This window comes from Dendroctonus ponderosae, unplaced genomic scaffold (assembly GCF_020466585.1).
Source record: "Dendroctonus ponderosae isolate FM_Combo_2020 unplaced genomic scaffold, Dpon_F_20191213v2 Dpon_F_20191213_7, whole genome shotgun sequence".
Classification (NCBI taxonomy): domain Eukaryota; kingdom Metazoa; phylum Arthropoda; class Insecta; order Coleoptera; family Curculionidae; genus Dendroctonus; species Dendroctonus ponderosae.
In genome coordinates, this window is record NW_026018916.1 from 4,845,863 (window position 1) to 4,856,232 (window position 10,370).

The following is a 10,370-nucleotide window of genomic DNA, read 5'->3' on the forward strand; positions in this document are numbered from 1 at the left end:
GTTTTGGCATCGTTGGATAGAGAATTGAAAAGTCGATTCAGTCGTAACAACGTGAGTGAGGAAATTCGAGGAGTTTTGACCCAGAAAGCGAAATTTGAATATCAGACACTTAGGTGCAAGATTATGCCAAAATTGCATATTTTCCGTCCCGTTTTTGCTCATTTCTCGGAGGCGAAATGAGCAAGAACGCTCATTTGTACATCATTCTAGAGAGAAATAAATGGGCTTTTTAGAAAGTGAACCATCAATAGGAAATGTTGGCAGTTTTCTCAAAAAATGCTTGAATTCAAGAAGTTTTAGATTTGCGTGGTTTTTTTTTAGTTGCAAAATCCACTTGAACATGACGCTGCTTTTTTCGAGGTTTCTCAAGAACCATTCGAGCTAGAGAATTCGTTTTGGCACCGTTGGATAGAGAATTGAATGGGGGGGTCATGATCCCCATGCCCCCCCCCCTGGATCCGCCCTTGATTATTTGAGATACGCCACGAGAAGCGGCTTCTCTAAGCTGCGAGTTTAATTTAAAAATCCGGGATTTTGAGGCATATTCGAAAAGTTTCCGAAGCACATTTTAAAGAACTCGTCTATTCAAAAAGCATTTTTCAGTTTACTGTAAATAAATAAAATATGTAAGTGAAATTTTCTTACAAAAATTCTAAAATGGTGGGCAAATTGTTAAGAGCCACTTTTGCTATCTTCTAAACCGGAGGGGTTACAGGTTCGGTAAAATGAGGCAAAAGTTGCCAGACGAGGGAGATACTTGAAACTGACCCCCTTAAACTTTTTTCTTTATTATAACACATAACAATTTATTAGAAGTACACAAGTTGTAGATGCTAAAGACTAGTTTATTTTAAACTAGTATATAGTGAAACAAGGTATCTCTAATGCAAGTGCTCAGTAAACACAAATGTGATCCGTGAGACGTTCTATTTTGATCCCCGTTATCCCGCATGGGATGATCCTTGGTAGAATGTCCCTAAGACGTCCCTTGTATCGCACATATATCTCATGCAGATCCCATGCGAGCCGTCCCAGAAACGATAAATTTTTGCTCCCAGGAACATCATGAACAGGACGTATTTGTAGTACTAGTAAATGGCGCGCTCGGGAAAAATTTTACACTTTATTACACACTTAATATAAAACTATGTATATACTATAAAACCGAAATTTAWAAAATGGAATTTAATCAACTTAGATAACCGACATACTTGTATATGCACAATATAAATATAATTATTATAAACTTTTATAATTGTAATATGTAATAGAGCATATATAAATAATAATAATAATAATAATAAATGTCTTTATTGTAAAATCTTAACAATGGTTTACAAAAGGTCAATATAAAACACTTCACCAGACGAAAACCGAAACGCATCCGTTTTGTCGTTTATGGCTTTAACGCCGCCGTGGTGCCATGGAGGCTAATAAAGAAGGCTTATAAAGAGGCATGGAACCATAAATTTTCTTAAATAAAGGCAAAGTCGAACACATGTGGTCGTGCGGACAGACCGACCACAATTTAATCAAATATGTGTTAATGTTAGTTGGGGGTAGTTGTTACAAATATATACCCACTACGAAAACAATAAAGCGCATAAACATCGTGTTTGAATGGAATTTTCGTTTCATGTGTGCTTATTAGACGTTGCGATTAGAAGACTGCTCATGACTGTATTTTCGTACAGTGTTTATGACCTTTCAAAGACTTGATTTGTGAATATTTTGTTGAGTACCTAAGTCGAAATCAATTTAGATCTTTATTCAGGTGGCATTTGCATCAAGGCCGAGGAAAGGTACATTTTTGCAGTACAGCGCCGAACGTTTTAAGAAATATTTTAATTCTATGGTAATCTATAGACCTAATACCTGTACCGACAGGTGTTCCAGATAAAAAATTGAATGATTTGGGAGTTTTTGGTTGAACTTGATCCACCCTCTATCAGCGACAAGTAGGCATTAATTTAGCCAACATTTTTAAATGCAAAAGCTGTAGATGCCATAATCTAGTTTATTTTTACATAATAATTGTTGATACAGGGTGTCTCAAGTTCAACTGGCCGCCTTCTTTTACTTTTTTATATACTACTGCTCAATATAAATTGCATACAAGTTTTTTTAAATTATCTGGTGGATTTAGTTAAATGTCTCAGTTTCTTGGTGATTTGTCTTTCGCTTGTCTGGTAACATTGGAACGTTGCAGGCAGTTATTTGTTTGTCCACAGATGGGAGAGTAATCACTGTGCTATACCTGTCTTTATTTATGCCCATATATATGTATATATGTCTTCCTCTGTGTACAGAACATGGGGGGAACACCACAGACATTGAACACTCAAAGTGATATTATGTGCCTCTGTGATCTGTGGCGTTTGTCGTGCATTGTTTACGTTTTTTCCAATGATATCAGAGACACTTGTCTCTGATGATATTTATTACAATGTACTTGATGGCTCGGTACTAATTGCTCACTACAGTATTTTCAGTTTATTACGGATTCACTCGTGCTATACCTGGTCATTCTAGTTCAATTGAAGTGAAGTGAATATCCAACAATTGTTCAATGTCCTTCTCGGCTAAGTTTGTGCTTGCAGTACTATGGGCTGGTATGATTTCCCTTTTTTAAATAATTTAAAATTCTAATTAGTTTACCAGATGTCCACTTTAGTTGATTTTTCGCAGAACTTGGCTATTACAAATGGGTATGACTTCATAGGTGTTCTGTGCTGGGTAGGGCTGCGCTGTCGATCAGTTCAGTTTCCGTAGGAAGCTGAAGCGCAATTTAAGCCTCAACATGTTCGAATGAAACCAGTTGCGACTCATTTTTTTACCTGATTATAAAACAAACCTTGGCTTCTCAAGGTGTAGTTTCATTCCAATAATTTAAGTTAATAATTCAACTAATTTCAATTTTTCAAATTCACTTTTCATTCGAAGGGTTTTCAAGCTAGTTGAGCCTGTATAATTTTATCACCCCCCAATCGTAGCTTAGTTTTTGGACTGCATCAGTCTTTGTCACATTTAATTATTTTTTTATAAATCTTTATAATTACAAATAGTCTTGGATTTTGGGAAAAGTGTGCTTTAATGCAAATAGCTTGTGCTCCGCATTCATATAATTTTCATTAAATTTTCGGAATTTCGAATACTTCTGAGAAGTTAATCTTCTTCTTCGGATCACCACAAGGTCCGCCTCCAAAGAAATGCCACCCCAAAACATTATTGAGCCACCATAGAAAGCCAGTTGGGAAACCATACATGCTTGGCTGTATCTTTCTCCTGGTCTTCTCCAAATAAAAACTTGCCCATCCCAAGCAAACTCAAGCGTAGCTTGTTTCTGAGCTATGGTTAAGAGAGGACATTTTCATTGAGACAGATTCATTGAGCCTTCTTCGTCCCGTTTTGGAAGAAATTGCAACATTTCGGGCATTTTTAATTCAAATTTTTTATCTGATTTCCGGAAATAAACCAATTTCTTAAAGCTTGCAGTCGAATAAAACGATCGTCCACGTGGTTTGTGGTTGGAGATCGAATAAAAAAATGTCCAACGACCATATTCTTGAACACGTTTCATTTATTTTATCAACAATTTTTTACAACATCTGATTTATTTTCAGTAATCATCACTGGTCTCTGTCGAGGGGAATCGGAAATCGCCCGATTGGAGGCATATTATTATGGCAAATGCAATCAAACTGGCGACTTGAGGAAATTCGAAAAACTGCGAACGGATGCCTACGAGATGTACAAATACGCCGAGTTTGCCATTAATTTGTTGCCCGATTCCACTGAAACATTTTGCAAAAATCATAGGCCCAAACTTATTGAACGCGCCGATGAATTGAAAAATGACCTGAACCAGTGTCTGCCTGCAGGGCGGCATTTTTTTGGCAAATTTGTCAAAGACAGCATTGTGGAGATCTTACATTTTCTCTGCCACAATAACGCAGAGAAAACCAGAAGTAAGTGGGTATTTTTATTAAGTTTCTCCTTATTATTATTCATCATCATTAATTATATTTCATCTTTATACATTTGATTAAATTGCTCACGCCGCACAAATCTAATTCTACCGTCGTCTACAAGTCGCAGAATTCACGAAATGAAGTTGCTTTGAAATATATCAGGGTGAATGTGGAGGTGTAAACCAGAGACAAGAAATAGGTATCCCTTATCTCTGGTTTGAACATTTGCACCTTTTATCATTTAAAAATTAACCATTTAAAAATAAAGTTGTTCTTGATAAAATGTTGGCGGGCTTTGTATCAAATTACCCGTATCGTTGCACCCTGTTTATTAACCCAAAATGAATGTTGGTAAAACATACGTTAAACCTAAATCTATTTAGGGTTTTTTACGCAAGGAGGCCCTGACTGTATGAAAACTTTGGAAGAACCATCTAGCTCCAATCTTGACAACTGCTTCAATAGAATATTCGCACCATCAAGCAATTTCATTACGAAAGTTGAACTATGCGAGTAAGTGGTGTGCGAATTGAACAAATTGATAATAAAGCAATTTGTTTTGCCTAGGGATATAGCGGTAGCCAGGAAATGCTTCGAACGATTGGTGGACGACTCTTGCCGAATAGGTTCTATGAGACAACTGAATCGTGAATTTTTTACTTATGTGTCTAAACCATGTTCCAGCTCATACATGGCCATAAGTGCCAATGCATTGTTACTGTTTGTAATTTTAAGTATAGTTTCTATTGTTAGTTGAAATAGCCCAGCATGTTGAAAATTTTGACTTGTGATATATTTGCAAATCATTGAATATTATTAGCTTAAGTATAAATATCTGAAAAATCACATTTAGATGACCGGCCGTGAAAGCCTTTACAGTCTGATACCTGAAAAATATATGTATATATACAAAGTTAATCAGTCCCTTACTGGTCCTTTTGAATGACCCTAATAAATCACACAATGGCTTCGCCTGTGACTGAAAGTTGCGAATAGTCTGTTCGTCTCGCATTAACATCCAATTTCATAGCAATTAAATGGTCCATTTACGCAAGGAGAATCTTAGAATACAATTTATTATCAACCAACTAGACACTCTACAAACAATCCCAATAATATTTAAGTTTCAATAGTTTCCAACTGTTTTTGGCTTTGCACAGCTTGTCTCTTTTTGCGGAGGCGGCGCTCTCTTTCGTACTCTTTCATACGGATAACGAAGCTAAAATTCAAGAAAAACTCGTATGTCTTATCTCATCGGTTGTCCAACTATACACATGCTTACTCATCGTATTTGCAAGTTAAAAATGCATGTTTTTCATGTGAACAATTGACAACAAATGGGTAGTTCTCCTTTCGACAGGCTCGAAAATCAATTAGCTTGTGAGCACAGTAGTCCCGATCTTTTAATGGAAGCTTTGCAGATACCATTTCTGCTTCGGTGACTTTCATTTCTACAAAACATTCAACATTAGGCAATCTTTGACTAATTAACATTCAACTAGGAAGTGGGAACTTGTGTTTGGCTAACTAGTGGTTTTTCTTGAGTTTGAAAGCTGTTTTTTCTGGCTCGTACTAGCTTTTATGAGTGTTTTGAACTTGGAAGAGTCTTGCTCACTCTGTTTTGTCCTTCATATTGATTCAATTTTTTATGGGCATTTTACGGAGTTTAGTTATTTACAATAATAGTTCAATTTAGGCCTTCACATCGATATGAATCAGCAGCATTACATACCTCAGAATGGGTCTTGTGTGGCCGATAATTGGAAATATTAAAACAACGGAAACTGTGGTTGTCAAAGCCTTAAAAGCAAGGGACAAAACCGCCACTTACCCCTAGCTTTTCTACCATTAGGGAATCCCAATAAGGGGTCAAAAGTGGGCTCTTCAGTCGGATCTGGGGTGATTTCAGGGTGGAAGTACAAATCGTACATGTTACTTGGTATGTAACCCACGGAATTGCCCATGTTTGTAACGTTTTGGGATAATTATTAAATAAAAGTTATAGCTGGAAAATTTGGGGTTATGTTATGTAATGGTTTGACATTTACAGTTTACAGTCAGGGTGACCAGACTGAGAAATGGCAATGTCGCCAAAAACGGCAAAATGTGGACTTAAAAATCGCCGGTTTTGGGGCCAAGTAAATTCAAACGGGGTAAACCAATAAAAACAAAGCGGAACGGTTTAAATTAAGCAAGAACTTTAGTTATTCTAACAAGTTGAATTGAAATCATATATGTTTATTTGTGCGTCTAAAATATATTAATTTAATGAGAAATTGGCGCCAAACGAAAAAAAATTGTCGCCAACATAAATTGTCGCCAAAAATCTCCAATTTGGCGATAAATCACCACACCTGGTCACCCTGTTTACAGTGCCAGAAACGTAAGCTTATCAAGCAGCAAGGTTCCTAAATTATATAACGTTGATGAAGCAGGCTGTCCCCGGTTTGTAACTATAACGCGTACAGAATTTTTTAAATTGAATTATTAGTGTATTAAAAATCCTCATATTACAGTCTCTGTAAATATTTCTGTTTGAAAATAAATCAATAAAGAAGTTTCTCAATTTTTTTTATAATTATATAGAGTGATTCAATTTTAAATCGGAAAAATTTCAAGTTTTGACCAGTTTGTTAACTAGATTTTGATCAGAGGCCAGCTTCTCTGTTAAAAAATGTTCATCAGGTTCCTGCTGATGTGAAAAATGACTCAGGAAACTGCGTTCTACGGAAGATGTCTTCAGGCTGAACGTTAAAAATGAAACTGATTATCTCGTAGTGTTTTTTTCCATAATTTTCTTTCACTTTGTCTTTGCATTTACTCAAAACTTTGTTGCAACCTCTTCAACATTTCAACCCTAGTTTCTGTTGCTCATATTCGGTCTATTTTATGTCTTCCAAGATGTTCCAGCAAATCATCAGCATTTGAACATCGTGGAACAACACTTTTTAGCTTTTAAAAGATAGCTTTTTTTGAAGAAGCCTGTTAAAATCTACGGTATATCGAATTTTTGAAAGAATATCTTATATGCTATTTTTCGTGGCACAACCTTATCCGATTACTTAAATCTTGAAGAAAAATCGAATGCTCCATATGAGGGCACTCAAAGCTCTATTGTCTATCTTAAGAACATTTAAAAAAATTTAAAACGCTCGTTTTATTCGAATTTGTTCGAGGGCTGCAAATAAACAAAAAAATAATAATTTGCTACTAATGCAGAAATGTATCGGACGCACTAAAATTACAAAAAAAGAACTAATCGTGTGTAAATTGTATGGATAAACGTAAAATAGAATAACAATTTTTAACAAGCGGCGTTTGAAATGGGTAAGACCATAGAGAAAGACATGTCATGCGTCAAGCATGTGTCTCATGCATCCGTTTATACGATGATGCGAAAGTGTTTCTATTGGTTGAAGATCTGTCAGTTCGTACGACGGTGGACGAATTGACAGATCTCCAAAAAATAGAAACACTTTTGTATCATCGTATCATCGTATAAACGGATGCATGTGACACAGGCTTCACACGTGGGGGAGCGCAGGGTTTCTAGATTGAACTCTTCCTCTCTCGCTCTTAGTATACCCTAGGAACCTTTGGCGTCTTTGGTGCGCAGTTCAATCCGCGCAGGCGTAGCGACTCTATAAAAACGGCCGCTTTAAAACTTTGGCTTCAGTTTGTAAACGGTTCTAATCGGGTCGGGTACAACTTGCAGAGATCAAGTGACATTATTGTGTGTCTGATTAGTGATACATTGATTGTGTTTTGACTTGAATCATATTGTCTAGTAGTGTTTCTGGAACATTTGAATTATTTAATTTTTGTCTAGAGACTGAACTCAGTGATCGTGCTGTGGATTTAACAAATTTGTCTCCAGTTTCTCGAGCAGAGGTATGTGTGTATTTAAATTATTAATTGTTTAACGCACAATTAATATTTGCGAATTTAGACGTTAAGACGCTTAATAGAGCACGTGTGCGAATTTACGTTAAGGTTCAATTTTTAACCGCAGAACAACGTAGTGTGGGGTGAACTCAGATTTGTCTACTTTATTTTATCTTTTTTTATTTAATAAAAATTATTTCAAATTTTTCTCAATATTTTTCCTCCTCAGTAAATGGAAACCTGGTGAAAGCCATATTCATCTGGTTTTTTTCACAAAGCGGGACTTTTCTTTTGCTGTTTTTCCCTGACTATTCAGGTGTTGTATGATATTCAAATTTCGCTGTCTTGATCAAAACTACTCGAATTTCTGCACTTACAATGTTTTGACTGAATCGAATTTTCAATTCTCTATAAACTTTCTTTTTTTAGAAAACTGCCAACATTTTCTTTTGAACTTTATCTTTTGTTGTAGCAGAAAAATTAAAGAGATATTTTTTATTTGCAATAAGAAAAATAATTTGAAAAGCTTTAACACTTACTAAATACTAAAATTAAAAAAATACAGTAGCGTACAATTTTTTTCCTCATGAATTTCGGTAATTATTTTCTTGCATAACATGCGGCAGCCCTAGCTGTTGATTCCTGGAAAATTTCGTTAAGATATATCTATGCGTTTTGAAGAAATTTATCATTTCGCATCTTTTAAATTAAATTTCAACACTAACTAAGCATGGTTAACACACGTGGTTAAAATAATGCCCCTTCCACATGGAACACCTTGTATATTACTAACGCATTTTCACAGTAGAAATGTTAACGTTTATTTAATTTGTAGCGGAAACTAATTCCGATTAATTATTTATTAATCTTAATTTAATTTGTGTTTCTTCGACCGGTGTAGGCATGTATTCATCTTCTAAAATAGTGGCTCTATGGGGAGATTCAAAATGCAGTGCATTAATTTTACGTCCAAAAAGTGGGGAAAAAAATGCAATTAACACAGCTCGGCAAACGCTTCTTTTTCAAAATAGGAAATTTAAAAAGTTTTTCTCTGCTGATTGTTATCGATTAATAATTAAAATTGTTGCCATACTGAGCCGTCATCCTCTACTCTGTCTTTTCTTTGGTTTACTAATGGTAAATTAATAGATTTTACCAAGAAATAAGACATAACGTAAAGGCAATAACTCGAAAACAGAGGCAGATGCCAAATAAATGCGGGAGGCAAAAAAGTTTCTAAATTGAGCGAGCAATTGGGAAGAAACTCTGTCATTAAACATTAGTGACGCACCAAAAAAAGTTTAGGGTTTTTTAAAACACTTTTTTTAGAATTTAGGCATCAGTTCACATGTCTAATAATGTACAGTATACTAAATTAAATACGGAATAACTCTTGGAGCTATAAAGAAGACACTTTTATAAATTGCAAACGTGGACACCTTGTATTTGGAAAAAACTTCTTTCACTTTCATGTTTCGTCGAAGAGCACAGTCCTAAAATGAATATATTGAATTTTGAATCACTTTTTGTGTTTGAAAACTGTTGTGCTGTATTTTGTCTCCCCCAAACTGAAGGAAAGATTATTATATACCTACTGTACTCTACTGGGTCTTCGATAATTCCAAAAAATGTATTTTCTTGTTGCTGTATAGCTTTATATAGTAATTCTTAGTAGAATAATCTGGACATTATTTTAAAAAGAAGTACTAATGACGAACACTATTTACTGTTCTAGGTACAAGCTTTTTAGTTTCATGTCGCCGCTAGAGTACAAAGTTGATCAGACGTTGAAAAGCATGTAATCCAATTGATCTGGTAGATTATATATATATTTTTATAGTTCTTTTATCAACACAGTTCGAAAATAAATGCTCTGAATTTAGAATCACTTTTTATGTTTTATTGTCTCCTACAAACTGAATATCTTAGACCCATACTACAAAATTTTCGATAATTCCAAAAAATATCTTTCGGTCGCTGCTGCAAACTTGAAAAATAGTTGTCGCTTCCAAATTTAAATGTAAAAAAATATACTTGTACTTAAAAAAAAATGTTTGCTGTTTTTGTATGTTTCACTATAATGTATAAACACGGTTACATTATTACATGAATAAAAAACTTCCAAAAAAACACATGGTTTGGTATTCACTTTGTTAAATTTGCTATTGGCCAAGTTTTGAATTTGAGTTGAAATGTCTTGAAAAAGAAACTTTAGGTGCCAACTGTCCAAGCAAACAATACGGCTTAGACTTATCTTAATATTTTTATTGTTTGGAAACTCACACCCGAGAGATTTACGAGAGGCATTCGAGGCCATTCTTTGAAGCAAGAGAAGCTTGTGAAAATCCAGGAAGCAAGTATATATTCACGACGGTCTAAAAGCCCGAAAAACTGCACCTAAGTTTCACAATCTGGTTGACTCCAGTCTTGTCGAGTAGCTTGAAATGAATGAAAGGTGGGCATTTATTGCCTATGTGTTAAAAATTTCTTTCTTATCACTTGACCCATCTAATC

General features: G+C 35.0%; 2 protein-coding genes across 2 annotated transcripts; one reads left to right on the top strand and one right to left on the bottom strand.

The window, feature by feature from the left end:
* The first annotated feature begins 2,305 nt into the window (after positions 1-2,305).
* Positions 2,306-4,889, top strand: LOC109539759. Its single transcript, XM_019907740.2, has 4 exons — positions 2,306-2,612; positions 3,624-3,968; positions 4,355-4,484; positions 4,539-4,889. The coding sequence occupies exons 1-4, from the start codon at positions 2,570-2,572 to the stop codon at positions 4,726-4,728; spliced, it is 708 nt and encodes a 235-aa protein (XP_019763299.2). The 5' UTR covers positions 2,306-2,569; the 3' UTR covers positions 4,729-4,889.
* A 142-nt stretch (positions 4,890-5,031) lies between these two features.
* LOC109539760 (NADH dehydrogenase [ubiquinone] 1 beta subcomplex subunit 7) lies at positions 5,032-6,048 on the bottom strand. Its single transcript, XM_019907741.2, has 3 exons — positions 5,803-6,048; positions 5,254-5,422; positions 5,032-5,190 (listed from the first exon to the last, which is right to left on the bottom strand). The coding sequence occupies exons 1-3, from the start codon at positions 5,933-5,935 to the stop codon at positions 5,091-5,093; spliced, it is 402 nt and encodes a 133-aa protein (XP_019763300.1). The 5' UTR covers positions 5,936-6,048; the 3' UTR covers positions 5,032-5,090.
* Positions 6,049-10,370: the final 4,322 nt, after the last annotated feature.

Coding starts and splice junctions, on each gene's coding strand:
- LOC109539759 (XM_019907740.2), top strand. CDS start 2,570: ATGTCCTTCTCGGCTAAGTTTGTGCTTGCAGTACTATGGGCTG. Junction 2,613..3,623: donor GCTTGCAGTACTATGGGCTG/GTATGATTTCCC, acceptor ATTTATTTTCAG/TAATCATCACTGGTCTCTGT. Junction 4,485..4,538: donor ACGAAAGTTGAACTATGCGA/GTAAGTGGTGTG, acceptor TGTTTTGCCTAG/GGATATAGCGGTAGCCAGGA.
- LOC109539760 (XM_019907741.2), bottom strand. CDS start 5,935: ATGGGCAATTCCGTGGGTTACATACCAAGTAACATGTACGATTTGTAC. Junction 5,423..5,802: donor TAATGGTAGAAAAGCTAGGG/GTAAGTGGCGGT, acceptor AATGTTTTGTAG/AAATGAAAGTCACCGAAGCA. Junction 5,191..5,253: donor TTAACTTGCAAATACGATGA/GTAAGCATGTGT, acceptor CTTGAATTTTAG/CTTCGTTATCCGTATGAAAG.